This window comes from Aulonocara stuartgranti, assembly GCF_965226115.1.
Source record: "Aulonocara stuartgranti genome assembly, chromosome: 20".
NCBI classification, from domain to species: Eukaryota; Metazoa; Chordata; class Actinopteri; order Cichliformes; family Cichlidae; genus Aulonocara; species Aulonocara stuartgranti.
In genome coordinates, this window is record NC_138956.1 from 35,305,788 (window position 1) to 35,332,842 (window position 27,055).

Consider the following 27,055-nt stretch of genomic DNA (forward strand, 5'->3'; position numbering starts at 1 on the left):
TGTGGACAGTTTTAAACATCTGCTGAAGTTTGCTAAAACAACCGACTGCGTGTGCAGCTGAAAACCACGTAAACACCTCTGAGCTGAAAAATAAGTCAAAGGTGAGTGTTTTCTGTCTTCATACAAACTATTCTAATCGTTTTTGTACATGCAGTTGAATAATCTGGCGTTTAACATGATTACATCTGTTGTTCAGCATTAAGGAGCAATATTAATTATTATATACTGTCCTGGTCAAATATGCCATGTCTGTGCAAAGTTTCATGGATCAGTGGTGAATTGAATTAAGTTAAATTAATTTTTGAATTCAAGGAGAACCTTGCCCATGTCCCAAGAAATGTTCCCACCACCTTAATCCAGATTCCCAGGTTCAAGGGTTCCTGCTGCTTTTTGCCGATCATGGAGGAATCTCAATAGTAAGCTGTGATCACGTATAGCGCAAAAGTACATTGTGTCTTGAGGCACAAGATGTGCTACAGTAGTTAGCACTGTCACCTCACAGGATGTGATATAGATCAACTTTTTGAAATTTAGAATAAAGTGCTGCAAGGATGTAACTGGTCAGTGAAACTATGCATTACTATATAAATGTAAGTACGGTAAATGTGGATCTGCAAGCATAACATAACTAAATCATCAGAAAATGAACAAATCAGAATCTCTTTATGCTAACTGAAGTTAAACTAACTGAGATTAAACCACATCAAAACACACACACACACACGCACACACACACACGCACAGCTTTGAATGAACAGATTAGTCTGCAATAAACAGGTTTTGTCTTCAAGTGTCAATTCAACTTGAATTAATTCTTTTCTAATGATATAGCAGTGAGAACAGTGTTTCACTGATGTAATGGTTTTACATTTTTATATAATGAATCCACTTTTCATTTTCCTTTAAAACAATATTTATTATTATTTAACCTTCATGTCTGTTATGTTGTTTGATAGTCAAAGGTGGCAAAAGTGTTCATTACTTAAGTAGAAGTGTTCATGCTCTGAGGCAGTTCTCTGTGAGCGGTAGGACTGTGTGTATTTGCCGTCCTGGCTCCTGGTTTTCAGCTCAAGGTTTCTGAAAATCTAGTGAATTCGATAACTAGTTGATATCATAGGTGTATCTAGTAGGAGGCTGCAGGGTATCACTGGTGGTCGCCAGTATTTTTAAACGTTTGAAGAGAAGAAGGTGTGCAGGTGGAGCAGGTACAACTTAGCAGCTGAGTTGCAGCTGCGCACTCAATATTATTATGTCGTTTATTTTTTGTCCCGCCGGCTGAATTGAAGGAAAAAATTTTTTTTAACTTTAAAAGAGGTGGTGAAAAATTGCTGCGGTGTGCTCAGCCCTGCTGCCTTTTGTGAATACTGGTGTATCATTGTGACATATTGGGATACTTAAATTAGCTGAGCCAAAAGTTCTATTTTCCCACAGACGGTAAAATAAACTAAATTGTTAAGTTATTCTGACACATAAATCTACTGTGGTTGTTTAAGTCACTTTTGCTGAAGTTGCATTCAAACACAACATTAAAGACTCTGTGCTGCTGCTCCCACACTGACAGAAGCAACGGACAAGTAGGATATTTAAAGCTTTCAAAAGAAGAAAAAATCAGATCTTCAGTTAAACGAGTTCTTCTCAAATACAAATATGATCTCACAGCGTTACTACATTTATCTCTTATATTTGGATTAATATGCATTATTGTTGTTTTAATTTTTAATGAAATTCATCTTCTGTTAGTTTCCAGAATCATTTTGTTGTTTATCATCTTTTTTCTCAAGTGCAAAATCTCTGCTAACAATCAGATATGAGTTTCCATGATGCGCTCTGGTTTAGAAAGGATTATGGTGTGAGGTAAAATAGTGATGACATTTAGAAAATAGATATATATCTGGTCATGTCAGCATTCTTAGAAAAATGTTTTTAAATTGATATGTTTTCTTTTAGTTCTTTTTGAACAGACCACACACATCCTGTGGGGGCGGGGCATCAGCAGAAATGAGTGTGAGCGTGCAGTCAGAGGTTTTGGTCGCGGCACCAATGACAAATATTTATTTATTTGCAAATAACACTTTTTGAAACTCATGAAGTCCCTGTGATTGTTCTTTACTACATCATAGCAACATGTAAAAACAAAAACCAAACTAAAGTGTCAAAGTGCATGAAAGACAAACTTTGTACAAAAAGGAGAAAACTGTTGCTGCTGTACTGTTTTCTATAAAACCACTTAAAAAAAATGGTACTTGTTGTCTTTTGCCCAAACATGGGTCTGACTTATGTATCAACCATCTGGTACTCAGACTTTTTTAGTGCAACTGTCCCAAATTAAACAGATTTATTTAGAAAAGGACGAGCGGTGAAAATGTGATCTTTTTAGAGAGTTTTTGAGATATTAATGTTCAGATTAATATCTCAAAAACTCAAGACTTTTCTGTCTTAATAATTTGATGTGATTAAAATTAGGATGATTCATACATATATCAGAATCTGAATACGGTTTAAAGAACAGGCCACCAATCTCATCTTTCATCTCTGTACTCAGTCTTTTTCCAGAACTGAGCTTCGAATAAGAACCAACACAAACCCGTCGGTTTCTACCCAGAGAGGGAGAGAGAGACCTGCTGATCTTTAAATAAAGAAAAATTAAAAAAAATAAAGAGGACAATAAACCACACTGAATCTTTTTTTAAGGCCCCCTGGGAACCATGAGTTGGGACACTGACACTGTGGATTTACTGGGTTCACAGGAGAGTTTAAGTACCAGACAGGTGAGTCCAGTATCTGTAATGTTAACCTGCCCATTATGTCACATCAGGAACAGGTTTGTTGGTTTCAGCTTAGATTAAAAAACAGAGATGTTCTTGTTTTATATTAATATGTTGTTAATGGTTCCAAATTCTGTGCACCGCTAAATAATCTGTGCACACAGTCTTGTAGTCTTTCTCTCACCACTGTTTTCTCTTTAGAAGAGACAGAATCTCATTAATCATTTTATTCCACCCTAACGCTAATCACAAAAAGTAAAAAAAAAAAAAAGAGAAGGAAACGGTTGAATTTCTGCCTTTTGAGAAACCGCCCACTTATAGCGAGAAGTTGGGGTAATTTCTCAGGCTGTCATCAGAAGGCTGCCTAAAAATAGCATTAATGAAAACAGTGACTAATCCAGATGGTGGACATGAGTCGCAGTAACTGGTTTTATTTCATAAAAATAACCCTAACCATTTTTAGACCACTTGTTGGTTTGGATACTCTTAAGGCTTGAAGCTGGGAGTGTGGCTGTAGCTACAGCTGCTAACTGAAGTCACTGAACTGGGAGAAATCGGACATAACGAGACCCAAGGGAAGCGAAACTCAATACATTCACGTAGGACACAGACCTTCAAAGTAAAACAGGAAATGTAACACAGACGCAGACTTGACTAGGGGAGACAGAGCAACTAAGAAACACAGAGAACAATAACAGGGAGACACAGAGTGCAGCTAAATACTCAGAAAACTAAAGAGAATACAAGAAAGCCAAACTAAGACACTAAAGAATAAACTGGGGCAACAAAGAACTAAGATCCTAATACAAAAACTCAGAGACACAAGAAACTCAAAGCACTGGGTCACCCACCCAGGACCGAGACATGTTGAAATGTATTAACAACAATGAGCAGCTGTCTGTATGTGTGTAATTCAGCTGTACACTTTATGGATGCAGGTGCTAGCAAACCTTAACTAATCTAGTGTTTCCCAGTAACTTAGCACTCCACCTTCTCCTCTTCAATATTTTTACTTCTGACTTGACAAAAATATATAAAATAAAACGTTCCTTAAGTGTCGATTACAATTCATTTTCTCTGCCCTTGTCTCATTGCCAGCAGCCAAAAGCTTCCTCTTATAGTTCATATTTTCCATAGCTTAAATGTTTGTCATAGAGAATCCTTGTTTGTGTGTTTCTTTTAATGCATCCTTGCAGGACTTTGTTACTGACTGAGTCAATTTGTGCTGACTCCAGTCCTAAGATGTTTCTTGATCAATGTCGTTGTCTTCCTTATAATATATTGTTTGATTCTTTAAGTGACCAAATCTGCATCTTGAGCAAACTCTAACAACAGTCTCCTGTCTGCAGTATGGTGACCGTTGCACAAACTGCAGTCTGTCCAAGAAGAGGTTGTCGATAGGAGTCGGTCTGCTGATAGTATCCTTTCTGGCTTTGGTGACGCTTAATCGTAAGTAGACTTTATTAAACTTTACTCATTTGTAAAGGTGTGCAGTTCGTTCAGCTCAGTGGAGTAACAGCAGGTATCCTTCAAAGACCCAGCAATTCTTTATGAGTTGGAGACCTCTGCATTCACCATTTATACAATCTATATCAGTCCTACTGTGCTGTCAAGAGGACATTCTGAGTTTTCTGTCAATGCCACAGTCATGGTTGGGCTAACAGAGCACATGAACTTTCTTTTCAGAATGATGGGAGTTGTTGCTTCTATTTTTTACAGTTACAAGGATTAGGGTTAAGTGATGTTTTTTTTTTTTTGCAGATTTAGTGATTGTACTGCCAAAATTCCAACTGGGTCTTCAATCTGAGAGTCTGAACTTTGATTTAGTAGGATTACAGAAATGTAGTGGACAGTTAAATTGCTTTTCTACTAATACTACTACTTTGTGCACTGAGATACACCATTTCTATTTCACACACACATTTATATGAGCGCTTTTTTGCTTCTAAGTGCTTTCTGTCTAACATTCACACCCTGATGAACAGCAACCCAGGGTTCAGTGTGTTGCCCAAAGATATTTTGGTATGTAGACGGTAGCAGCCAGGAATCAAAGCACCAAACATTTAAGTCATTAGCAAATGACCTGCTCAACCTGCTGAGTCACAGCCACAAACTATAAGGAACTTTATATATTTTTTTAGTTAATTTTATAATATTGCTTTTTTTGTTTTCCCCAAGTACTGAAAAAGTTTACTTCTTTCACCTGTTCATCCTGCTTCATCCATGAAGTGAAAACATGCAGACACTTGTTTTGATAACACATCAGCTTCTTTATTTGATAATATAATATAATATAATATAATATAATATAATATAATATAATATAAAAATAAACTGAAACTTGGTTTGGAGTAATTGGTATAACACCAGGTGACTTTTCTGAATTGGACTTTCACAGCTAGTTATGGCTTTTTCTATGCAAACAGTTGTTTGAAAATTTTGGTAATTATATATTCAATATTGAAACATCCATATGTGTCATCAGTACACAACGATGACACGGTGCAGAGAATTTACATCGGCTCCATGGGAATCAGCAACCAGCGATTCCTGCCAGAGCATGAAGATCCCAGCAGCTCAGAGTTTACTCAGCTGGCTGCTCAAGTCAGCCAACAGGTGAGACCTAACAGACTCACGGCATGATGGGTGTTCTCCATGTATGCTGTATCGCATGTATCACTTTAACCACTGGTTACAACCAAGGTTTGCAGAACAGCATCTCTGAATCCACTTTGGGTACGTCTCCTGTCGGCTGGGAACAGGAAACTGTGGCTGTTCAGTAACATCAAAAGAACTGTACAATATAGGACTGCAATGATTTGTACATTTCATAAACCAATATTTTATTCACAATAGAAGACAGAAAACATCTCACATTTTTAAACTAAGACTTTTTTCTATGTTATGAATTTTTTTTTCCATTGCCCAGTTTTAAGCGTCTTGACTTCTGCTACATTTGTATGGTAGGGTCAGTATTTGCAGGAAACCATGGCCCTATCCTGCTTTGTGTCAACAGTTCATCCTGGTAGTGGTGGTGTAGTGGTGTAGGGAATATTTTGTTGGTACACTTTGGGCCTCTTTGGGCTCGATGATGATACTCAACTTCTCGTGGCTGCACCATGTCACTGGTTTCTTGAACATGACATTGACTTCACAGTAGTCAACTGGTCTCAACTGGTCTTTGTCACATGCACAGTCTCACATGTCACTGTGCATGTGACAAATCTCCAGCGACTGTGTGATGCCATCCTGTCGAGATGGATCAAGATCTTGTTGTTTAATCTGTGCCACAAAGAATGAAAGCAGTTCATGCATATATCCACACAATGAGACCTGATTAAATTGCAGGGTTAACTGCTTAATGATTCAGTTACAACATGGTTCATTTTGCTAAATGACTGCTTGCTATGAATCTGTATTGTAATCTTGATGTTATCACAAACCTGTGGCTTCCTCTGTTGTGTGTTTCTGTCTTTGTTGAGGCAATTAAAGGAAGCCGCTGCAATGATGTGTGACTTTTTTCTCTTTCAGCTGAAACTGATTTACTTCAAAAACTCAATGCTGGCCAAATACTTCAACTGCAACACCGTCCAGGCTTTCAGGTACTGTGAAATAGAAACTTGACTGCCTGTCAGTGGCCATGGTGTCATGCTGACTGTTAAATGTTGTGTGTTTGTCATTTGTTCACTGTGATCAGCTTATCTAGTTGAAGATGTTAAGGTGCTGAATCAACAGTCAGTTCATTAGAGTCGGTGCAACTGTGACATGGATCAAGATGCAATGGCCTCCCGGGGTGGTCAGAAGGCAGCCATGCCCAGCCATGCGCACACGCACGCGCATGCGCATATCAGGTGTTGCTATCCTAGGGGGGACCTGTCTTTGACACAATGCTTTCCTTAGCCGCTTACCTTAACCATCAGAAATGAATGCCTAATCATAAACCTCAGCCTAAACATAACCTTGTGACCCTGACACTAAAACCACATGTGTAAGACTGGGAGGTATGAAAAAAGAAGGGGTATTCAAAATTGGGTCCATATTTACCAGCAATGCACATATTAATATTTTGAATACATAAATTAGGTTTTATAAATATGGCCAGTTTGGTTTTGAGGATGTCTGGGATTATGATGTTAAACGCTGAGCTGTAGCCCTTTTCTGTGCTGATTTTTATGTCACAGGAGGTCTGAACCTGATTATTGATTCAATTTTTTTGGACTATGTGCAAAACTTGCTAACTCTATACATCTGTAGAGTATTCAATGGTTGGTTTTAATATGGTGGGTTGGTTTGTACCTAAAATACTGAACTCTCTTGTTCAGTGGGGCACATAAAGTCTGTATAAATCCTTTCTGTGTCTTGTGGAGCAGTGAGGGTGACAGCGGTGACGACAGCATTGTGGTGTATTATGAGTCGAAGTTTGATGTCCCCGTCCCTCAGCAAACCACTGTGGATGAAGCCATTGAATCTCTGGAGCCTCCAGCAGAAAGTGAATGGAGCCAACAGGGACAAGGGCTGCTGAAACCCAGTGACACCCTGAACATCAGCAGCATCATCTCACAAGGTTTGACAGCTCATAGATCCATGCAATTTACACTCTTTTACAGGTTTGTTTGTGGTTTGTTACCCAATCAATTGCCATTGTAAATGAGTTCCTGGAGTAAATGTTGCTTTCTGGTCAAGAGGTCGTTCTGGCCAAGGAAGTAGTTCAGACTTCCAACAGGTATATGACTCGGCAGTGACTAACAGATGGCAGCATGAGACAGGAAGATGCACATAGTCCATAAGAGGACACATTTCTTCAACCATCTCAAAAGTTCTGAAAAGTGCAGGAATGATCTAAGTTAGGTTAATATATGAGCCTTTGAACTCAAAGCACCATATTTACTTTTTTTTAAAAATATTAAGTTAACATATATCTGAGATCTTCTGGTATCCACTTCCCTCACAGCGGGATTTTAGTTGATTTAAATGATTCAGAATATAACAGGGATTCCTAAGTGGTTGCACGACTGCTGAAAATGGCTTATAGTGTGTGGTACATGCAACACTGATGTTTGCTGGAGACCACTTAGAATAACATATCTACTTCTGTATCACTGTTGTCTCCCAGTGGTGAGAAACTTTGAAGTCTTTGAAACACTGGATTTGCTCTAGTGGCTGCTAGACTGCTGCGTTGTATCTAATAAGGCAATGGGGACTCAGGCTACGTCCACACCAGCCCGGATAGATTTGAAAACATGCGTTTTTTGAGAGCGTTTTCCATCAGTGAAAACACCGTCTCAGTGTGGACGGGAGGCCAAAACGGAGAGAAAACAATTAGTGTGGATGTAGCCTCAGTGTGTGCCGCTACTATTGCAAAAAAGTTTCAGGTGTCATGCTCGACAGCTGATGTGGCAAAAAAGCTCACAAAAGTGCTTTTATCTGAAAATGCAAAAAGTACACTATTTGGGACTTTATGAGACTGTTAAAGAAGTGTGTGATACAACAAGATATCATTATTGTCATAGTTATGTGAGTTTTGATGTGTTTAACTGAACAAATGCTAACCAGAGTGACCTTGAATAATAAATAATTACATTACAGCAAAATAAAATCATACATGATTAAAAAAGAAAATTCCACCAGTATTTATCTGAACATTTTCAGCATCATGAAATTTGAGTTAGTAGTGAAGAACTGATATGTGGTGTCTTAATAAATGTATTTTTGTGTTCACAGCTATAGATCAACGCTTGGCCAGGACCCCATTAACTGGTGAGAACTGGTTTACCTGCAAGCATTTGTGTAGTAAAGTATATAACTTTATTAAAATTAAAATGTAAAGAAGTCTGTTTATGGAGGTAAATAGGTTACAAAATATAAAAGCTTGTATCTTCATATCCTGTTGGGGAAAAAAAGTGATGCATTCATGGGAGTGCTGGTGTGGGTCAAACAAGAACTTTTTTCAATGTATTTTCAGAGAGGACGTTCTTCGACATCCACGTCAGAAACCCTGGATTTGTTCATTCTCCAGGGTTTCCCTATTATCTTTATCCTGCAAATCTCAACTTGCAGTGGAGGCTTCGTGCGGACCCGGGCCACCGAGTTAGGCTTGACTTCCAGAGTCTGATCTTGGAGGACGACTGTCAGCACGACTTCATCAAAGCCTATGATTCGCTGGCTCCCATAGAGAAACGTGCTCTGACAGAGTGAGACAAATAATCCCTCTCCCAGAATTTAAACTGTCATCTACCTCTGTGTGTTTGAGATTTTAGCTTATTACAGTGATGGGCAGATATACTTCAGGGGTGGATGCATGAATTTTTGCAAATTCACAGCTAAAGCTATGTGTATGGGAAAAGGCAGAAAAGTGTATGAGTGTATACACTTGTTCTTTTTATTGTTGGATTTGTTTGCAAAGAAGTTTTTGAACGCTAAGTTTGTAATAATGTAGATAGATGTTTTAGTTTGGAAAGCTACCTTAATTCCTGCCTAACTTAAAAACCAAACTGTGTAGATCTGGTCTGAGCTATATGGGAGAGCTGTGTATTTGTATGACACATTCTTCCTTTATAAATGCTTGGGATGTTTTTTCTTTTTTCTTTTTCACATCTTTACATGCATCCAGCCCCAGGACTGTGGTATCACTGCTCTGTGTTATCAGAAATAAAACAGGCCTTTCAGGCTTCTTTAAAGTTCCTCTTTAAAAGTTAATATATCCGTTCTTTTCTCAGACAGTGTGGTCATCCTCAAAAATCATTATCCTTCATCTCTGGAAACGTCATGTTACTGACGCTGGTCACAAATGAGGAGAACAACTTCCCTGGCTTCAAAGCAAGCTACTTCCAGATTCCTGTGACTAAACTAAGTAAATGCAGACACATTGTGAACAGTTATCACTTCTTCATGTTTTTTTAAGGAAAAAAAGAAACAATTGTTTTCACTGGGTCTCAAAGAATTTCATGAAAATAATATTGCACTTATATACATAGATTAATGTGTAATTTTGTCTTCCAAGAAACTGATGCATTCTCAGAAATGTATAATTATTCAATAAAAAAAACCCCATAAGTTTGAGCTCACTGGCAAAAACATGTCACTGTAACTGGGATTATGCACTTGAATGTGTACGGAAATAGAATTCAGTTGACCTGCAGGATTATGTTGTGTCAGTGTAAACGCCATCTCCTGACATTTCTGCTGATTCTTGTGATATTAGAAACTTAATAGATGGAAGCTGAGTATAGTGATGAACTATCTGTTGTTCAGATTGTGGTGGCACAATGACTGAAGACAAAGGCTTGTTCTCTTCACCATTTTTCCCCTCCAATTACCCTCCAAGCACATCATGTGTGTGGAACATCGAGGTAAGTCCTCAAGATCCTATTTTAATTTCATTTAAATTAAAAATTAAAAAATTAAGAATAAAAAAATGAATAAGGGGTTGCTATCATCTACATCAGATTTGTGATGACCTTGACATCCATTTTCACAACATTTTCTCAGTTAATAATTACATTTGAGCTGTATTTGATTTTCAGGTTGCAAAGGAAAAATTTGTGAAGGTTGACTTCAAAAAGTTCTTTGTGGGAAATCAAAGTGAGCATTGCCCCCATGATTATGTTGACATCAACGGTGAAAGGTAAGTAAGCATCAGTTTATGCCTCCTTTTACTGACTTTGTACATCATCCGTGTCAGTGGTGGGATTGCATGAGTCCAAAATTAAGACTGCAGAGTTCTGAGTCAGCAAGTCCCAAATAAAGACCACAAGTCAATGTGTCAGAAGAGTTTTATGACTTGATCACTCAAATTGTGAATATTGCCTTAAATTTGATTTATTCTGCTCATTTTCATCTCAATTTTTTGTTATTGGACTGGACTAGAGTAGCTTTGCATGATTCACTGTTCATATAATAATAATATATCTGATAATGGGCTTTTGATGTAGCCTCTAAGCGCAGTCTGAAACAAGCTCCTCTCTAAAAAGCCAACTTTTTACTAATGAACTGATGCTCACAAACAGAATGTTGGAACAGCAGGTGGATGGAGGTTGTGTGCTCACAGGCACAGCTGTGTGCGCACGGTGACCATATAAAGGATTTTCCTAATATCTGAGATCATACAGACCCAGGTGTAGAAAAACTCCTATTTTAGAATTGACAGCATGCTTAAAACAAAAAAAAATTGTCTTACTGCATTTGTGCTGACCATTGGCACACTGGGTGATGACCACAGAATCAGAATTAATGTAGAATTACTGTAGTTGGTTATGTGTTGGCACAACATTGCCCCATCCCTTTTTTATACTTGAATGGTTCATGGGTCATTGTTCTTCATGCCTGCAAAGCTTTCGCTCAAGGCCACTTGAAAAATTACTTGAAAGTTACATCAACAATTTTGAAATTCATCCCCATACATGCTAATGTGAAGCCAACTGCTACAATCTAAAGGGGGTAAAATTAGACTCAGTTCTAACCTTTGAGTAAGTTGTGCAGTCATGCTTTGCATGAAAAAGTCACATATTCTTTTGTTTTTTCTTGGCTACATTACTGGAGCGGTGTTCTTTCTGGTACAAATAAGAAGTTACTCTCTCACATCCAACTAGTTCAACATGTAGAATAGACTAGAATAGAATAGAATAGAATAGCTTTTTATTGCCATTGTTACAAAAACAATGAAAGGCAGTTTGGCATCTCTCCATGTGTGTGAAGTACACAAAAGCATACGTATTTACACAATAACACAGACAAATGTACACAAGAAAGATATGTACAAGTTACACATACACCTGCATGGATGCACCCATAAATACATGCATACACACACATACATACATGCATGCGTACATATGTACACACACATATTTCCACATACACGTTTACATATATATACATACACATACATGCCCTCTGAGGAGCAGGTGCATTGTGAGGTGGAGTGTGATCAGTGATATTGCACACTGAGTGGGTGGGGTGGGGGGATTTAAGTACCTGAGCTTATGACTGATTGGATCTATTTGAGGAGTCTGTAGCTCAGATTTCTGGCTCAAATTTACATTTCAGGAACAAACTTGAGTTTATACATTTGGCTGTTTGGTCATGAAGCTTCTCTGTAGCTGGACGAGTATTGTTCTGTGTTATTCAACAGAATCACACTGTATGGGTGACCGTGGCTCAGGAGGTTGGGAATCGCATCTGTAACCGGAAGGTCGCCGGTTCCATCCCAGGCCCTCTCTGTCCTGGCCGTTGTGTCCCTGGGCAAGACACTTTACCCTACTTGCCTACTGGTGTTGGCCAGAGGGGCCGATGGCGCGATATGGCAGCCTCACTTCTGTCAGTCTGCCCCAGGGCAGCTGTGGCTACAACTGTAGCTGCCTCCACCAGTGTGTGAATGTGAGAGTGAATGAATAGTGGCATTGTAAAGCGCTTTGGGTGCCTTGAAAAGCGCTATATAAATGCAATCCATTATTATGTACTGAAAGTATTAGTTATTCATCCCCTGTCACTAGACTGTGTTGAAAACACTATTTTAGGACTTGTATGTATGTCTGTTTAGATGGACAGACTGACAGACAGCTCAGTGTGTGTCTGTCTATCTCTTTTTTTGTTGTAGGTTGTGTGGCAATGGCTTAAACAGCAGAGTGATCACCATCAAAAGCAACAAGGTGACCATTACGTTTAACTCGGACTCCTCCTATGTTGACCAGGGTTTCACTGCTGAGTATGAGGCCTTCATCCCAACTGACTGTAAAGAGGACTTTTAAAAAACATTTTCATAAAAGGATTTCAGCATTTTCCAACCCAGGCAAATAGATGAAGGGACTTTTTGTTTTATCAGCTTGTCCGGGAAGGTTCCAGTGCAACAACTCCCTGTGCATCAGCAAGATTTCTCAGTGTGATGGCTGGAACGACTGTGGAGATAACAGCGATGAGATCAACTGCAGTGAGTCCAAACCATCAAACATCTCTTTGTATGAAGTCTAAAAAGAATAAAAGAAGGTTTAGCAAAAAAAAATCCAGATTAAATATCAACTGGAATTGACCTCAAAAAAACTGTAAATCACTCTCAGTCTGTAGCATTTTATTGTTGTTGTGTTCAATTTGTTTCTCTGCTTAGCATGTGACGCATCTCAGATACAATGCAAAAATGGTCACTGTAAACCCAAATCTTGGCTGTGTGATGGGATTGATGATTGTGGAGACAACACAGATGAACAAAACTGCAGTGAGTAAAGCAGAAATTTAATTTCTACATATTTCATTTCATCAAATCAAATCAAAACATTTTTATATACCACAATTAAAAACAACAATGGCAATCAAAGTGCTTCACAAGTTAGGAGCCAATAAAAATAGACACATTTACCAACAGCAAAACAACAGCAACACAAGAAAAACATAGAAACCAGCCAAATGATAGTCAAACTAACCTAAGTCAGAGCCAAAGTAAAAAAATGAGTCTTTAAGTGAGATTTAGAAGACTGAATAGACTCAGCAGTGCAATAACATTCTTTGATCAAGGTTAGATCAAGTAGTTGGTCTTAAAGCCAGACTGGAACTTTTCACTAATACCACTGGTATCTAAGAAGTTGTTTACATACTACTTTTCCAGGATTTTTGACAAAGAGGGAAGTTTAGAAATTGGCCTCTAAATTGAAAGAACACTAGAATCAAGATTAGTCTTCTTAATAACAGGTTGTACAACAGCATGCTCGAAGGCAGATGGTACACAACCTGAAGACAGTCAGGCATTCAATATACATAAAATCCAGGGCCCAATAGTGTTCAGCGCTTCCTTGAAATTACGGGCAGGAAGAATATCATATGGGGAATGGAGATTGTTAAGTGATCAATTATTTCCTCTACATCCGAAAGAGATACAGGCTCAAACTGCTGAAAGACAGCAAAGCATTTAGGACTGGGACTTGATGTGAGAGTACCGATAAAAGCTGGGCCCTTGAAGTTGTAATTTTATCAATAAAATACCTTTAAAAAATTCACAAAGGGAGCGAGGCTTGTGGCAATTGGTCAAAATAAGACCAGACAAGAAGGCGGATTTAGCAGCTTTCATAGACTTCTGATATTTTGATAAACAGTTTTGAAGGATTTTCAGTGGCACTTGAAGCTTCAGAGCACAGGTATTTTCATTCAGCCAGAGTTGATGTAAAGTGTGTGTGTGCGTGTGTGTGTGTGTGTGCGTGTGTGTGTGTGTGTGTGTGTGTGTGTGTGTGTGTGTGTGAATGAGGACCCCAAATGCAGACTGTCAGGCAGGGATTAAATTAAATTAACTCTTTATTGAAGGCAATCCAAACCCAAAAGGTAACAAAGGAAAGTATTGAAAACATTGAAAAACCAGGAAACACGAGGGAACCCAGCTGAAACTAATCAGGGAAACAAGACAAAATAAAACAGAACACTAAACACAGGTGACTAGGGTTGGCAAAATAAAGAAGGAAGCGATTAAACAAGGAAAAATCACAGAAAGAAGACTTCATAATACATGGTTCTTACTGGAGAAGCAGTGTTACTGAAAGACAGACTATCATAATCACAACTGGAGCCAAAGCAGAAACCTTGATAACAGCTAAGAAGAAAACTAAAGATAACCCTGCAAAAAATAGAATGCAGAAGTCTAAAATTCTGGTACCATGACATAAATAGATGACATGATTTTTGTTTTTGTCTTATTAGCTTGTCCAGGAAGGTTCCAGTGCAACAACACCCTGTGCATCAGCAAGATTTCTCAATGTGATGGCTGGAACGACTGTGGAGATAAGAGCGATGAGATCAACTGCAGTGAGTCCAGACACAAACACGGGTTTTCTTTGTGACTGTGCTTTGTGTGTGACGTGTCTTGGATACTAACAAAAAAAAGAAAAAGAAATCACTCGCAGTAAACCAAAATCATGGCTTTGTAATAGGTCGAGCATCTGTGGAGTATGGCGTTATTTCTGTGCCACTATTCAGAGCGTATATAAATATTTTTAAAAAAAATTGTATAAGTGTTGCACTTTGAGCAGACATTTATTTTGAGTGAAGAAATGAACACAGTTTATGTTGTGACCCAGAAAGAGTAATATTTCAAACTCCGCCACTCTGCGTTCCTCCACAACTGCCTCGTTTGAGCTTTGGACAAAATGCATTCTGGGATATTTGCCTGGGTTTAGCTACAGTGGCTAGTGAGCTGACTGGAGACCAAAACAGCCAATCAGAATTTTTTGCATCCAAGTCTGTGATTGGTTGGTTTTGTGGCACAAATATAACTGTCAGCCACTAGGTTGTGGCATTTCATGTATGCCCTGCCTGCTAGCGTAGGGTCTTCCCTGTTGTGGTAGACCCCAGTCTCTATCGATCTTGTGCTTAAAGCTTGTTCTTGTGCTGTGATCAGTGTCTCTGTGCTGTCGTTAGGTCCAGCTGTTGGGAAGATTTCTCAGCCACTTCTTCTGCTGTTGCTACATGCCATGCAGGGGCCCGTCCTTTCACGATGGTTCACTTTCTTGCTCCTCTTCTTTCTTGGGTTTCTGCTGCCTGCATTATTCATTAAGCACACGGGCAGTTGTGGCCACCAATGTGTGACACATTAATTCATAGGCTTTCTTCGTCAATCCAGGCAGTGCACAGGTTGAAAGGAAGTGAATGTGCTATCTGCAGATGGTGTTTTGCCCCTCTGGTGTTTCAGCCAATTCCTTTCTGGGCACTGCTCATTTTTGAGCCATGTGCTTGTTTATCCTAGCCAAATGGACAGGACCTTCCACATGGTGCTGCCAGAGGGGGATTGTCTGTAATGCAGTATTCAGATATTCTAGTAGAAGACCTCATAGAAAGTAATAGCAGTTGCTTCTTATGGACTCTTACAGATGTTGGAACAGTGAGCAACTATATGTTTGAGTGTAAGTGTAAATTGTGGCGTTAAATAATTCATAGGTCCCAAATCCTCATGTAATCTCTTTCATAGGGGTAACTGGTGTAGTAGCATTCTGATAATACCCTTTCTCATAGCTTGTCCACTGGAACCATAACCTGGTTCCAGTGGCCACTCATTAACATGCCGTGCCCCTCAACACCTGATGTGGATCTTGTTAATATAGGCAACGTCCGAGCGGGCATTGCTTCATTTATATATTTCTTTCTCATATACTGAAGTAGGCTTTGGATAGCTTTGGTATATGTAGCCTGGGGGCCTTAGCCTCTGACCACCACCTTAGACTGGTGGTGGTCAGAGGGCCCGGTGGCGCCAGTGTCCGGCAGCCTCGCCTCTGTCAGTGCGCCCCAGGGTGGCTGTGGCTACAATGTAGCTGCCATCACCAGTGTGTGAATGTGTGCGTGAATGGGTGGATGACTGGATATGTAAAGCGCTTTGGGGTCCTTAGGGACTAGTAAAAAAGCGCTATATAAATACAGGCCATTAGTGGTTGGGATTTAAACTCCTGATGTACTGCTCTGAAGACAATTAGTGTTACCACTGAACAGCACAAGATTTTGTCCCATGCTTATTAGGAATTCCTCATTCATGGCAAAAACAAAACAGGAGCACCAGAAGGTCAAAAGACAAAAAGAAAAACAAAACACGAGTCCAAAACCAAAAGAAAAGAAGCACACCAGAGCACAGGAAAACAGAGTCCAAAACAGAAGATGTCAGGGGGCCGGCCAGCACAGGAGTCAGTTCAGGGGGCCGACCATGTGGAAGGCAACGGTGACGACGACAGCACTGGTCCGGGGGCCGGCCGTGCGGAAGGCAACGGCGGCCACTCAGGCGATGGCGGACCGGGGGCCGGCCGTGCGGAAGGCAACGGCGGCCACTCAGGCGAAGAGGGTCTGGGGGCCGCCCACGACGGCGATGGCGCCTGGCCAGTGGCCTAGAAAGTGGCCGGTTAGCTGCAGACTCAAACGAGGCAGGACCAGGCGACGCTGAAGGCGAAGACACGGAGGCAGGACCAGGCGAGGCTGAAGACACGGAGGCTGGGCCAGACGAGGATGAAGACACAGAGGCTGGGCCAGGCGACGCTGAAGCAGAGGCTGCAGCTGGCGTGGATGATGAGGCTGCAGCTGGCGAGGCTGACGGCTCTGAAGCTGGACCAGACGAGGCTGACGGCTCTGAAGCTGGACCAGACGAGGCTGCAGGCGGCGGCGTGGAAGCCGGGGGCGCTGCAGACTGGACGGATCCCTTGGACCCTCCAGCGACGACAGGAGACGAAGGCCGGACGGGCCCCTCGGACCCTCCAGCAGAAGTCACTACTAAGCCAGCAGTCATGGAGGCCACTAGCTGACACAAAGGCGACTAGCAATGCACTGAGCACTGGCTCTGCCCAGGCAACGCTGACATGGTGCAGTTCTCAGGTGGCTGCTTAAACTTCAGGGGTCCAGAATGAGCTGGGGACTGAGACCTAGCCTCTGGGGAAGCCCTGGAGCGGCAAACTGTGCCAATGGCGGCTAAACTATGAAAAGCACCTTGAGTTGAAATTAGACTTTCTCCCTGCATGGAGTGAATGAGTGAAACTGGTAATACTGGAGCCTGAACTACAGGTGACACTGGAGGCACAGGGGCCTGAACTGAAGGTGACACTGGAGGCTCTGGAGACTGAACTTAAAGTGACACTGGTGACACTGGAGACAGAACTGAGAGTGGCTGCAGGGCAGCTAACTGAGCTGAGAGTGGCTGCTGAGCAGGTGATATGCTGTTCACAATATCATCTGCCGCACAGAACACCGCCCCTGAATGAACAGTCACACAGTCCGAAAACGGAAAAGAGTCCTCACTCACCACAGCCGGCGAATTAGAAGCCCGAACGTCCGGCTGTGGGGTGGCGCGCCGGCGGCGCGATCGGCGTTTCCTCCCCGCAGACGGCTCCAACGGGCCGGGCAAGATCACATCCGGCGAGTTGGGCAGCGAGGCAGGAGTGGCTGAGAGAAGGTGAGGTGTGTGCCGGAGAAAAGCCTGCATGGTCAGAGGAAGCGATTTTAGAAGCAATGGCAGGCCGGAAAAGAGCCGTTGTAGCCGGTTTTCAACAGTGCGGCGAAGCTCGTACGGAGGATTCTCCAGCCACAGCCCGAGGAGGATCTCCACATTGTAGCTGATGTCATCCTGGAGCTCCTCGGACGGATTGAGTGCTGCAGGGTCCATGCTGGCTGGTTCGTACTGTCACGACCGCGGTGTGGCAGACGTGTGGAGTTGTAGAAATGACCCAAAAGGTGGCAGCTCTGGTGCAGGTGAGTATTTATTTGGGCGATCGTGACTCAAGAGTTGGGAGTTCGCCTTGTAATCGGAAGGTTGCCGGTTCGAGCCCCGGCTTGGACAGTTTCGGTCGTTGTGTCCTTGGGCAAGACACTTCACCCGTTGCCTACTGGTGGTGGTCAGAGGGCCCGGTGGCGCCAGTGTCCGGCAGCCTCGCCTCTGTCAGTGCGCTCCAGGGTGGCTGTGGTTACAATGTAGCTTGCCATCACCTGTGTGTGAATGGGTGGATATGTAAAGCGCTTTGGGGTCCTTAGGGACTAGTAAAGCGCTATATAAATACAGGCCATTTACCATTTACCATTTATTTAACAAAAGAAAATACAAACAGCAATGGCGTGGGTGAAGGTGAAACAGGAAAACCTAAACTGGGTAAAACTAACAAAACAAACCAGAAACGAAGATGCAGGGAGGTCTGGGGAAATACATACGGAGAGACCCAGGGAGACCGAGGGGAAACAACACAGACGAACCAGCAACTACTATGACAGAAGACACAACTTAAATACACTCAGAGAACACTGAGAAGCGCCTTGAGGCGACTTTTGTTGTGATTTGGCGCTATATAAATAAAATTGAATTGAATTGAATTGAACACAGGGAGATTACACACAGGTGGGGAACACAGCTGGGAGTGATTAACGTGACGAGACTAGGGAGGCAAACTGAAAACACTCACATAAGACGCAGACCTTCACAATAAAACAGGAAACACATACACGCAATGACATAACACACCAACTTAACACAGACTGGGGGACACAGAACATAGGAACATGAACCATGAAACAGAAGAGTACAACTACCCAAGGTAACCAAAACCACAGAATACTAATAAACTAAACATAAACACGGAGTCACAGACTCTGGACCATGACATGAGCAGAGAGGTGGAGATGCCAGGAGGAGGCCTGAACCCAAATCATTTTAAATAGAATTATTTATTTATTTTATAAATGTTTAATTACAGGATTGCAGCATTCTCTGAACTAGGCGAATAGATGAAGGGATTTTTTTTCTGTCTTGTCAGCTTGTCCGGGAAAGTTCAAGTGCAGCAACAACCGGTGCATCAAGAAGACTCTGCAGTGTAACGGCAGGGATGACTGTGGAGACAACAGTGATGAGCTCAACTGCAGTGAGTCCAAACCATCAAAGATCTCTTTGTGTAAAAGGAGTTAAAGAAGGTTTAGCAAAAAATGTGGATTAAATCTCAACTTGAATTGGTCTCAGAAGAGCTAAAAGCTACACAAAGCCTGTTTAAAAGAAGATGAAGTAAATATTCTGATAGAATCCTTCCCACCCCCCCAACTTTATCTATAGAACAGTTTTTTCTTTTCTTTATACAAAAGTCCCAGACATACAACTGATAGTTCATTTCACAAGCAACAACTGCATGTCAACACCCCGCCCACCTCCCTACCCCGCCACTTACCTACCTACCTCCCCATGTCAGGTTCAGGGCACGAACAGGACCCAAATGCAGGACTTTGTGGTTAGTGACAGTTAGTTTGTTTACTCACTATTCATTATAAATAATGTAACAGTTTCCAAAGACGTGACTTCTTCATGGTACTCCCGACTCCCGCACAGTGCTCGTGGTCCATGGTGTGAAAGATGAAAACCCAACACTCGATATTTACAATAATGCTCTTCTCCTGTGACACACTCCTTTTCAGGTTCCTAATAAAACAGGATATGATGATCAATTTAGCGTTCACACAGACAAGAGCAAAAGACAGGTTCATATCAGAGCCAGGGCTGTACTGACTAGGTCACTCAAAGATCCAGTGTCGATTGAAGCTCAGCCACACACTGTTAAGTTGTGGACCACTGACGAGGGTAATCATCAGGACCCGGCAAAGTTTGTAGACGACAGTTGTGCGTGTCTTCAGCGCAGGAATTCCTTCCGACTATACATACATTACACAAACATCACATGGGGAAGACAGGTCAGAGAGTTATAACAATGGAAAATGCACAACATGAAGAAAGACGAGGAGAAAAAAAAGAACTCCCCCAGACTGAGCTCCAACAGGGAGATCAGTTTGAGAATAGAAAAAAAAATCAACTCGGCACATGAATCATCACACAATATAGAAGACATAAGCTTAAGATCCCTTCCCAGACCCCTTAACGCCCACTCACACCCTGGGCCATATGACCTCAGGAAATCACATGATAGGGTGGGGCCAGGTTTCACAATGAGCTCACTCGAAACCCTGGCTGATTGTGACCCACACCCGTTTTCACACCTTGGCTCATGTGATTAGCTACAGGATCATCAGGGGGTCCTTTGTCCCTCTTTGGGGGAAACTCCCACTGGGTTTAAATCTGGGACTCTCCACCATTTGACCCTTAGAACTGAAGAAGCTTCTCAGATGAGAGGTGAAACATCTTCAAGCAACTTTTCTTTCCAAGCTCCTTAGACTACGATGACCTGGATGACTGAGAACCTTCACAGACATGTTAGATTAGAGTTTTCTTAGGGACTGATATCATGTGTGTCTCCTTTCATTTAGCTTCAGTGTGCTCAGCGTTCACCTTCCACTGCAGTAATGGACTCTGCATCAGTAAACTGAACCCAGAGTGTGATGGAGTGCAGGACTGTGAGGACGGCTCTGACGAGGCTAACTGTGGTACGTTTACCACACACACTCACCCACAGATGGTTGCAGTGTGACTTTTCTAGTTACTTGGACATTGAGATCTGTGTTTGCTTTCAGATTGCGGGACGAATCTGTACAGTAGCACTCGTATCGTGGGAGGTCAGTCAGCTAGTGTGGGTGAGTGGCCCTGGCAAGTGAGCCTCCACTTCAAGGGGCTAGGACACGTGTGTGGAGCCTCTGTGCTGAGTGACCGCTGGCTGCTGACTGCTGCCCACTGCGTCCAAGACACTACAGTTTACAAGTAGGAGCTCCTCCATCTGAAGTACTGAGTGTTTAGTAGTGTTCAGATGTTTGATCATTGATTGTACTTGGATCCATGATCAGACATCTAAAATTTTAAAACCTTGCCTGAGTCTCTCGTTCATAGTCATCTACTCTGGAATTTCTAGACAGCTTCCAGTGCAATGCTAGTTTTCTCTACCTGGGATTCCAGTTCTCACTCTTTGGTTGTGTCGTCTGAAATTCCATCTCAGACCCAAAATTTTAACCCCGAGCATCCAATGTGCCTCACTTTGGATGCTTTTTTTTCACAAAAACAAAAATGTTTTTTAATGATTGCCATTTAGACACACTGAACGAGATTCAGAAGATGACCTTGAATGACAGATCAGCTTAATTTATTTCAGGTAAGGTTTCAGTCTGTAGTCTGAGGCCAGTCACAGATCCTTTTATAACAATTCATGTGTGACAGACACTGTTAATATGGCCTTGAAAAGGGCTTTCACTGCCAATAAGTAGTGGACTATATTAAATAATATGTGGAGGTTATGTAACTCTATCCTAAGAACCCCATTATGTTTTTGAATTATTAGTTATTATTGTATACTTTCTCTAAATGGCATTCCTATGGCTTCCTGTGAGGAATCTTGGAATTTTTCACCACCATGTGTACTTCAATGTGTATGTTAAACAGAAATGTAGGAGTGCTTTCTTGCAGTAGTAGCTCTACAATTAGAAATATCCTGCCTGAGAGTGATGCTAAAAAAAATAGCCTATGCATTTATTAATTCTAGGCTGGACTACTGTAGGTCGTTATTATCTGGCGGTACTAAAAACTTCCTGTAAAGCCTTCAGTTGATCATAAAAACTGCAGCAAGAGCACTGACAGGGAGTAGAGAGCATCTCTTTCTTGTACTGGCTTCTCCTTATTGGCTCCCTGTTAAATCCAAAATCAAAATTAAAACCCTTCTAATCACACACAAGGTCAATTCAACTTTCATTTCAATTTCATTTTATTTATATAGCGGGGAAATAGAACAACAATTGCCTAAAGTCTTGAACAATCAGGTACCTAAGTCTTGTACTCCTGGCTTACCTTTGTTCCCAGGATATTTAAAAGTAGAATGGGAGTCAGAGCCTTTTAGCCACCTCTTATGTGGGAACCAACTCCCAATTTGGATTCAGGAGACAAACTCTGTACTTTTAAGACAGTAAAAAACCAAACAAACAAACAAATTTACTCTGAGTTTGGAACAGTTCAAAACATTGTTTTAACGTTTGCATACTTTGACAGTTTTACAGTGTCAACAGAATTCGGAAAGTATTTAAACTAATTATACAAAAGTGACTTATTACAGGCAAAAGGTAGTTTATTGTGCCATCATTAAATACTAAGAAAAACAAGAGGCTATGCAAGTCTCTCCTCAATCCTTTTAATGCTTTGTTTAAAACCACGTAAAAGTAAAGATGCCTTTAAATATAAGTAGAAATAAATTTAAAATGATCTATTTATTAATTTACATGATTAGCCATTCAGTAAAAGGACTAGCTGTTAGAATCCCTGACAGTTAGTCTTTTCACTGAATGGCTAATAATCATTGATCTAATTCAGTATTTTATTTTAAATTCAATTCCAGATTTGAGGTTAAAGAAGTTGTTTACAGCCTTGTCTGTTTTATTGATACAGGCTCTCTCACGCTGACCAATGGGAGGCCTTTTTAGGCCTCCATGTGCAGAACCAGACCAATGAGTGGACAGTAAAGAGGGGTGTGAAGCAGATCATCGCTCACAGGTACTACAACAGATACACTGAAGACAATGACATCGCTCTGATGGAGCTGGACACCAGAGTCAGCCTAACCCAGCACATCAGACCCATCTGCCTGCCTTCCTCCACCTACTACTTCCACTCAGACCAAGAGGCTTGGATCACCGGCTGGGGGACTACCCTGCAGGGAGGTGAGCTGATAATAAAGAAGTACTGAAACACTGCCCGTCTCAAAGCTCTTTCCACACTGGAAGTGATGAGTTTGAATAAAATAATGAGAAAGACAAACATTTGAGTAGTTAGTGGGAGCAGATCTGTGGAGGTAGTTTGGTTTAATATAAACTTTTACAAACAGAATCTATTTTTTTTGTTATTCATCCACAAGCTCTACATGATTTGATCTTGTTGTCTCTCAGGTGTCTCAGCGAGTGTCCTCCAGATGGCGGAAATTCTGATCTTCAGCAGTCGGTTGTGTAATCTCCTCCTGTATTACAGGGTCACAGATAACATGTTATGTGCCGGATTCCTTTCAGGAGGCGTGGATACCTGTCAGGTACAAACCATTCACACATGCTTGCAATCTGGTTGTTAGCACCTTTTCTTTAGTGCCTACTCTGATCGACTGGCCACGACTCGACTCGACTCAGATCGACTGATTTGATTGTAGAAATTATTGTAGTTGATTTGTAGAAATTTCCTTTGTTGCCAGTGTTGTGCCAAAAAGTGATTTCCAATGGTTGTCTGTGGGTTTTTCTTTTTTACGTCTGATATATTTACTTATATCAGTAAAAAGACTGTCGTGAAAAAGATTTATGACAGGGTTACATATAAAACAAAGAAATTGTCTGTTTTTGAAATATCTTCATAATATTCATAATATTCTTCAAATATCTTCTCTTTTTATTTGTACCCATATTCTCATCAATCCAGGTCTTTTTTGATCACTTCAAGTAAGCTTAAAATACATTTTTAATGTCAATGTTAATTTTACCTGGATAATTAAAGCATATATAAAAGTCACTTTCTGGCTAATTGATATTCTTCATGAGAGATGTGATTGACCTATTTTTGACAGATTTTAGGTCAACAAGTTATTTATAAGACCTTAAATTCCTGCAAACACCAGAAATCACTTTTTGGCAAAGACAGCAGTAAAGCTGTCGTACACATTGCAAGGCAGTTTGAGCTCTTGTTGGCAGCTTCATCTGATTTCCAAAATCAGCGATATGATTATTCGGATCAGAAAATCGAGCCTGGTTCAAGAAAAGAAATTCCACAAATCCTTCCAGCAAAATAACATCAGTTTTTAGTGTGTAAAAGCCTTCAGAAATTCACATGGTTTGTATTGTGATGCTTGTTGGGATTCAGTCGGAGATATTTCTCAGTAAATTAAGTGAGCTGAATGTCAAGTTCTGCTGTGACTCTTCTTTCTAACTCTCAGGGTGACTCTGGCGGGCCCCTGTCTGTCGCCAACTCCCATGGGCGTTTTTTCCTGGCAGGCGTGACGAGCTGGGGCAAAGGCTGTGCTCTAAGTTTCAGACCTGGTGTCTACACCCGAGTTACCAAATACCGCAGCTGGATAAAAGAGAAAAGTGGAGTGTAGCAGCAGGAAGGTGAACAGTTCTCCGGATTATGGATATTTTTGTTGGAAATCGAACCAGATGTTGACATTTTGAACCCCAGCTTTGTTTATTGTTTGCATGAAAAGTGCTAAGGAGCAATCACAAAGACGTAAAAGAGAGCTCAATAAAATCAGCCTTTCAATTATCTATTGAAAACTAAAACACATTATTATAAAACCCCAAGTTGAAATGTTTTATTCTGCCATTTACTTCAAAGTTTACTATGTAAATACTCTGCATTTTCATTAGTTTGGAAGTTTAACCTAACCTAACCCTGATCCAAGTTTAGCCAGGAATTTAATAAATAGATCCAGTAAACTTTTTGTTATTCAATATGAAACTAAATCATCATAATACACCATGTACTGCCTGAAACTAAATTGCTTTTAGCAGGAAACCACAATTTGTTCACAGGTTTACATTAGCAAGTGAACTTAGATAGACTATAGATTAATAAGTGTTCTATACTGGTCAATCATACGTGTGTGTGTGTGGGTGGGTGGGGGGGCTCCAGATATTCCCTTACTCTCAGTGTACAGAACACAGTTGACAGCAACAGTACTGACAACCTGACATCAAAATGTCACAGACAATAAAAACACATATAGCACATTTATGGTGCAGAGATTCTCGATTATTTATCGAATACATATGCCTAAACGCAAATCTAAAATATGCATAACTAGTTCATATATATACAGTATGTGTAAGGTATGTATGTATGGATGCTTGTGAACTTTCTGTTTTATTTTATGCCATGTCAGCTCAGTCCCTGCTGCCACCTCCTCTCCTATCAGCTGCTCCGATCGGCCATCCTGGCGTGCACTGCTCTGTAGCAGGGAGGAGCTGGATCAGGCTGTGAGGAGGGCGTGATGGCTCTGCAGTGATATTTCCTGCTTCCTGATACTGGATTTGTAAAAATCTTGAATCGAGAGCGAGTCAGCACAAATTATTTTTTCTGCAGACATCACAGTGCATTGCAGTGTTTTTTTTCCTGCTTGGTGGCTGATCTAAAGTATACAGTGATAGATGAGCACACTGGGTTACTGCATAAAAACTCCTGAGGCAGCTGGCACAAGAAGTACTGCTGGGCCTTTGAGATTCTGCATCTCAGAAGTCTGAACGTTTTCCAGAATTATATTTTTTAAAATTATATGAAACAGCAACATAGTTTTAGCTTGCTCAAAAAATGTATTGTACTTAGTTTGTTTTCTTTACATGAGATAAAATGTCAAAGTGTTGTTTGATGCCATCACTGTTCCTTTTAATGAAGTTAAAATATGTTTAATATATGTTCACTCTTGTTACTAAGACTTGAATCATGCTGTTTGGTCAGTTTGTCATTTATCATGATTTTAATTACTTGTGACGATTTAAAGATTTCATATTTTGGTTATTGATTAATTATTGTTCTACGCTTGCTAACTTGCTAAGCTGATTAAGTGGTTGATTGAATATCTTAAATAAGCCACAACAAACTTGCAGATGATGTATTGTGAATGTCTTTGAAACATGTCATCTTAATCAATCATAATGTGTTTACACTGTTTCAATAAAAATCTTTACCAGTCAAACTATTTTCAGCTGAAACTGTCAGAAGGGTTTTTTATTTACTTTAAAAGGATTTTAGTGGGCGCAGAATCAAATAATAGACACGGACATGAATATTGTAAACTCAAGCTCTTTTAATTTATGGAAAAAAACAACATTTAAACTACATTCCGATTCAAAACAGGGAAACAAAAATAATATCCCTGGACAAAACTGGGCAGACTTAAAAATTAAGTGTTATTTTAAGTACTTTAAGTACATTTTTTGTTACTATGTGACCTCCAAGTGAGAACAGTCACTCACATGGGACAGAAGTGGTGGGACTAATCAAATACTTGCGGGCCAGTACAGACAGCTGTGGGTGGGTCCCTGCTCACCTGGACCCTCACTGCAGCAGGCAGTCGTCTAGCTGATGGTGGATTCTGCTCTGCACAAGCTCAGGGCTCAGTTATACAGGGCTTCCTCATCTGAATCAGAGAGGATGAGGCTCCTTGTCTTTGGCTCCTTTGTGGTGGCATCTTTACACTGTACCTGCAGCAGGGCCTCAAGGCTGGTATAAACCTCTTTTCACTCTCCCCTTGCAAGACACTTTAATATAAGGGGCTACGGCTCCTTCAAATCTGTTTCGGTCTTTCCTATACAACTTACCATTCATTTCAGATTCATTATTCTCAAAGGCAGCTTCTAAATGTGTCTCAGAAATATTAACATGAGCTACTGAAAAATCTGTTCTGGAGAATCTGGGAGTAGTATAGTATATAGAAGTATAGAGTCGGCCATTTACAAACAGACAATCATAAAAGCTACAAATGACAAAATTACTGACGTCTGACGGTTTGACAATTAATTTATCATATTTAAGGACGGCAATATCACCTCTGCCTCTGGCCACTCTCAGCTGTGGTAACAGTAATTTTCTCTTCTTCCTGATGGACTCTGAAACATCTTCATTGATGTAAAGACTGTAAAGCTTTCTTTCGAATGAGAGGATTAATTGTCTCTTTTTACATCTGTCCACAGTCTGCCAGCTCGTCCATTCTACTTGTATGGACCGACTCTGTGAGCGCGTTCAATTTCAGTGCTGTCACTGGCCAGGCCCAGCTTCTTCTTCTGCAAGTGTCGGACTTTATCCTCCGATGTTTCCCAAGTTTCTGCTTTTTCTTCTATTAATCCTCCGCTACGTCCTCCATCCATCCTCCTCAACTGATTTTCTAAACAATCCATCTTGGTTGTTAACTCTTTGTTTTTCTCGT

The 27,055-nt window shown here is 40.9% G+C and overlaps 1 protein-coding gene across 5 annotated transcripts; it reads left to right on the forward strand.

The window, feature by feature from the left end:
- LOC309697814 (suppressor of tumorigenicity 14 protein homolog) lies at positions 1–25,809 on the forward strand. Of its 5 annotated transcripts, none has more exons than XM_082519991.1 (22): positions 1–101; positions 313–416; positions 2,692–2,768; positions 4,115–4,214; positions 5,251–5,381; positions 6,297–6,367; positions 7,136–7,329; positions 8,487–8,522; positions 8,728–8,956; positions 9,482–9,615; positions 10,017–10,114; positions 10,289–10,389; positions 12,361–12,494; positions 12,586–12,690; positions 12,865–12,972; positions 14,439–14,543; positions 19,007–19,111; positions 20,496–20,612; positions 20,700–20,883; positions 22,549–22,820; positions 23,046–23,182; positions 24,071–25,809. In XM_082519991.1, exons 3-22 carry the CDS (start codon positions 2,706–2,708, stop codon positions 24,230–24,232), a joined length of 2,586 nt encoding a protein of 861 aa, XP_082376117.1. In that variant the 5' UTR covers positions 1–101; positions 313–416; positions 2,692–2,705; the 3' UTR covers positions 24,233–25,809. The 5 variants fall into 5 exon arrangements, with proteins under 5 accessions (XP_082376117.1, XP_082376118.1, XP_082376115.1 ...); XM_082519992.1 differs by lacking the exon at positions 313–416 and having other exon boundaries at positions 2,554–2,768; positions 24,071–24,242; positions 25,016–25,809; XM_082519989.1 differs by lacking the exon at positions 313–416 and having other exon boundaries at positions 2,543–2,768.
- Positions 25,810–27,055: the final 1,246 nt, after the last annotated feature.